Source organism: Penaeus chinensis, chromosome 13, assembly GCF_019202785.1.
Source record: "Penaeus chinensis breed Huanghai No. 1 chromosome 13, ASM1920278v2, whole genome shotgun sequence".
Lineage (NCBI taxonomy): Eukaryota > Metazoa > Arthropoda > Malacostraca > Decapoda > Penaeidae > Penaeus > Penaeus chinensis.
Genome location: NC_061831.1, coordinates 30,277,694 through 30,282,693, shown reverse-complemented (window position 1 = coordinate 30,282,693; position 5,000 = coordinate 30,277,694). Strand labels below are relative to the sequence as shown.

Genomic DNA, 5,000 nt, shown 5'->3' with positions numbered 1-5,000 from the left:
ACATACATACATACACACACACATATATATGTATATATATACCTATATACACACAGGAAGAGAGAGAAGGGAAGGAGAGGCAGAGGGAGAGAGAGAAAAAAAAGTTTTACCCTTGCAGGCCGCCCCCCTCACCCCCTGCCCTCCCGCCGGGCCTTATCCGGCGCAGGTCGAAGATCTGGATTATCCTTCGGCATAATTTGGAGCCGAGAAGGGGAGCGAGAAGGGAGACGAGGGGGGGAGACGAGGAGGAGAGACGAGGAGGGGAGCGAGAAGGGAGACGAGGGGGGGAGACGAGGAGGGGAGGCGAGGAGGGGAGACGAGGAGGGGAGGCGAGGAGGAGAGACGAGGAGGGAAGGCGAGGAGGGGAGACGAGGAGGGGAGACGAGGAGGGGAGGCGAGGAGGGGAGACGAGGAGGGGAGGCGAGGAGGGGAGACGAGGAGGAGAGACGGGGAGGGGAGACGAGGAGGGGAGGCGAGGAGGGGAGACGAGGAGGGGAGGCGAGGAGGGGAGACGAGGAGGAGAGACGAGGAGGGGAGACGAGGAGGGGAGGCGAGGAGGAGAGACGGGGAGGGGAGACGAGGAGGGGAGGTGAGGAGGGGAGACGAGGAGGGGAGACGAGGAGGGGAGACGAGGAGGGGAGGCGAGGAGGGAGGCGAGGAGGAGAGACGGGGAGGGAGACGAGGAGGGGAGACGAGGGGGGAGACGAGGGGGGGAGACAAGGAGGGGAGGCGAGGAGGGGAGACGAGGAGGAGAGACGAGGAGGGGAGACGAGGAGGGGAGGCGAGGAGGGGAGACGAGGAGGAGAGACGAGGAGGAGAGACGGGGGAGGGGAGACGAGGAGGGGAGACGAGGAGGGGAGGCGAGGAGGGGAGACGAGGAGGAGAGACGATGAGGGGAGACGAGGAGGGGAGACGAGGAGGGGATACGGGGGGGGAGACGAGGGGGGGAGACGAGGAGGGGAGACGAGGAGGGGAGACGAGGGGGGAGACGAGGGGGGGAGACGAGGAGAAGAGACGAGGAGGGGAGGCGAGGAGGGGAGACGAGGAGGGGAGGCGAGGAGGGGAGGCGAGGAGGGGAGGCGAGGAGGGGAGACGAGGAGGGGAGACGAGGAGGGGAGACGAGGAGGAGAGACGATGAGGGGAGACGGGGAGGGGAGACGAGGAGGGGAGACGAGGAGGGGAGACGAGGAGGGGAGACGAGGAAGGGAGACGAGGAGGGGAGGCGAGGAGGGGAGACGAGGAGGGGAGACGAGGAGGGGAGACGAGGAGGGGAGGCGAGGAGGGGAGGCGAGGAGGGGAGAAGAGGGGGGAGACGAGGGGGGGAGACGAGGAGGAGAGACGAGGAGGGAGACGAGGGGGGGAGGCGAGGAGGGGAGACGAGGAGGAGAGACGTGGAGGAGAGACGAGGATGGGAGACGAGGAGGGGAGGCGAGGAGGGGAGACGAGGAGGAGAGACGAGGAGGGGAGACGAGGAGGGGAGACGAGGAGGGGAGGCGAGGAGGGGAGACGAGGAGGGGAGACGAGGAGGAGAGACGAGAAGGAGAGACGAGGATGGGAGACGAGGAGGGGAGACGAGGAGGGGAGACGAGGAGGGGAGGCGAGGAGGGGAGACGAGGAGGGGAGACGAGGAGGGGAGGCGAGGAGGGGAGACGAGGAGGAGAGACGAGGAGGAGAGACGAGGATGGGAGACGAGGAGGGGAGACGAGGAGGGGAGACGAGGAGGGGAGGCGAGGAGGGGAGACGAGGAGAGGAGGCGAGGAGGGGAGGCGAGGAGGTGAGGCGAGGAGGAGAGACGGGGAGGGGAGACGAGGAGGGGAGACGAGGAGGAGAGACGATGAGGGGAGACGAGGGGGGGAGACGAGGAGGGGAGACGAGGAGGAGAGACGAGGAGGAGAGACGAGGATGGGAGGCGAGGAGGGGAGGCGAGGAGGGGAGACGAGGAGGAGAGACGAGGAGGGGAGACGAGGAGGGGAGACGAGGAGGAGAGACGAGGATGGGAGACGAGGAGGGGAGACGAGGAGGGGAGACGAGGAGGGGAGGCGAGGAGGGGAGACGAGGAGGGGAGACGAGGAGGGGAGGCGAGGAGGGGAGGCGAGGAGGAGAGACGGGAGGGGAGACGAGGAGGGGAGACGAGGAGGGGAGACGAGGGGGGAGACGAGGGGGGGAGACGAGGAGGAGAGACGAGGAGGGAGACGAGGGGGGGAGGCGGGGAGGGAGGCGAGGAGGGGAGGCGAGGAGGGGAGGCGAGGAGGGGAGGCGAGGAGGGGAGGCGAGGAGGGAGGCGAGGAGGGGAGGCGAGGAGGAGAGCGAGGAGGGAGGCGAGGAGGAAGGCGAGGAGGAAGGCGAGGAGGGAGGCGAGGAGGAAGGCGAGGGGGACGGCGAGGAGGGAGGCGAGGAGGGAGGCGAGGAGGGGAGGCGAGGAGGGAGGCGAGGAGGGAGGCGAGGAGGGGAGGCGAGGAGGGGAGGCGAGGAGGGAGGCGAGGAGGGAGGCGAGGAGGGGAGGCGAGGAGGGGAGGCGAGGAGGGAGGCGAGGAGGGGAGGCGAGGAGGGAGGCGAGGAGGGGAGGCGAGGAGGGAGGCGAGGAGGGGAGGCGAGGAGGGGAGGCGAGGAGGGAGGCGAGGAGGGAGGCGAGGAGGGAGGCGAGGAGGGGAGGCGAGGAGGGAGGCGAGGAGGGAGGCGAGGAGGGAGGCGAGGAGGGGAGGCGAGGAGGGAGGCGAGGAGGGGAGGCGAGGAGGGAGACGAGGAGGGGAGGCGAGGAGGGGAGGCGAGGAGGGGAGGCGAGGAGGGAGGCGAGGAGGGGAGGCGAGGAGGGGAGGCGAGGAGGGGAGGCGAGGAGGGAGGCGAGGAGGGAGGCGAGGAGGGAGGCGAGGAGGGAGGCGAGGAGGGAGGCGAGGAGGGGAGGCGAGGAGGGGAGGCGAGGAGGGAGACGAGGAGGGGAGGCGAGGAGGGGAGGCGAGGAGGGAGGCGAGAGGGAGGCGAGGAGGGAGGCGAGGAGGGGAGGCGAGGAGGGGAGGCGAGGAGGGAGGCGAGGAGGGAGGCGAGGAGGGGAGGCGAGGAGTGAGGCGAGGAGGAGAGACGATGAGGGGAGGCGAGGAGGGGAGGCGAAGAGGGGAGGCGAGGAGGGAGGCGAGGAGGGAGGCGAGGAGGGGAGACGAGGAGGGAGGCGAGGAGGGGAGGCGAGGAGGGGAGGCGAGGAGGGAGGCGAGGAGGGGAGGCGAGGAGGGGAGGCGAGGAGGGGAGGCGAGGAGGGAGGCGAGGAGGAGAGACGAGGAGGGGAGGCGAGGAGGGGAGGCGAGGAGGGAGACGAGGAGGGAAAGAGAGAAGAAACAGCCAACTGGAAATCTTTTAAGAGTCAACACTCGGGGGAAATCGTTAACGGCGAAGTACATATAATTTCAGGTCAAACTTTACCCTCCGTAGCCTAGGTCTCCATTATATTCGGAAAAGGAAAAGAAAAGCGAAAAAGAAAAAAAAAATTGTCGCCAACAAAGGCATAAATATTCATGAAATTAAGTGCGCATTTGTCTTGGATGAAAAATGGAACATTGTCCGCAGTCTTTTGGGCATTACTGCCGGCAAGGAAAACGAGCTAGGTGAAATTAAGGGAAAAAATGTATAGTATTAACATAACCTCATAGAAAATTGTGCTTGTTTTTTTTTCTATTTATCTTCTTTTTAAATACAAGGAAATGCCATAGAGTAAATTTAAGCAACGTAAAAAATACTGTTACGATTATACCGAAATGGATGTGGTATTTACAAAGCCTACGGGGAAATTCTGCATAAATCTGGAATAAACGTAAATAAGGAAAACATTACGGGACTACCGTGTACGGAAATTAACATAGCTTGCACATCACTTCACGATAAAAGATGTAATGCAGAAAATAAGACACGAGAAAATATGGAAACAATTTCGCCCTCACTTTACACCGAGGGAAATGTAATCAGGGTGGAATAAAGAACAAGAAAATGGGTTAAAGATAATCATCACATCACCGCAAAATATTTTTTTTTTTTTTATGGCAGAAAATAAAGGATACAGGATGCTCACGTTGAATAATGCATATGTACATGTTATATACAGATAGATATTTGTATATACAAAATATAGATATACAGAAACAAACATAAATACAAACATGCATTCACACATACATACATATAAAAAACACACACACACACATATGTGTGTATTATATATATATATATATATATATATATATATATATATATATATATATATATATATATATATATATATATATATATATATATATACATATACATATACATAGACATAAACATATATATACGTATACATACATATGTAACCAGCTATTTCGTGTAAAGCTGAAAATTCCAGTCTTTCCATGAAATGGCTGTTTCACGCAGTCAGTTCCTGAAACAGCTAAAATATTCAGTCATTACATGAAATGGCTGAAATCTGGTAATCATTATTACAGAACTTGCCTGATGTGTTTCGGTTAAATTGTGTAATAACCCACTCCTCACTTCATGTTCTGTATTTTGCCAGTAAAAGAGCAACAAGCGAGCAGCCAATAACACTGTGGAAGCCACGGTGTGTGTGTGTGTGTGTGTGTGTGTGTGTGTGAGCGAATTCACCTCCCATGGCCAAGTTGACCTCGTGGATATTCAGCCATTGCCTCAGGCTCAGTTCAAGTAGATCATGGTCTACCAGTGTCACCTCACAAAGTTTGACATACTTCGAGCACTTACATCAAAGAGAGCTACTGAAGTTGCCTTTCAACTGCTTGACATATTCCTTCTGCTTGAAGCTCCTGCCATACTGCTAAGTGACAATGGTTCTGAATTCACAGCTAAAGTCATCTCAGAGTTGAAAGAACTTTGGTCTATGGTAAAACAAGACACCCAAATAGCCAGGGATCAGTAGAACGAGCCAATGAGGACATCAGGGCATGCATGGATGGCAGAAAACAAGACGCAGGATTGGTCTATTGGCCGTCGTTTTGTTCAAC

General features: G+C 58.4%; 1 protein-coding gene across 1 annotated transcript in view; it reads left to right on the top strand.

The window, feature by feature from the left end:
- Nucleotides 1–4,924: 4,924 nt before the first annotated feature.
- The window catches only part of LOC125031659, an 804-nt gene continuing 728 nt past the window's right edge, over nt 4,925–5,000 (top strand). The window contains exon 1 of the mRNA XM_047622545.1: nt 4,925–5,000. This exon is cut by the window's right edge and continues 728 nt beyond it. Coding sequence (XP_047478501.1) covers nt 4,925–5,000 — 76 coding nt within the window.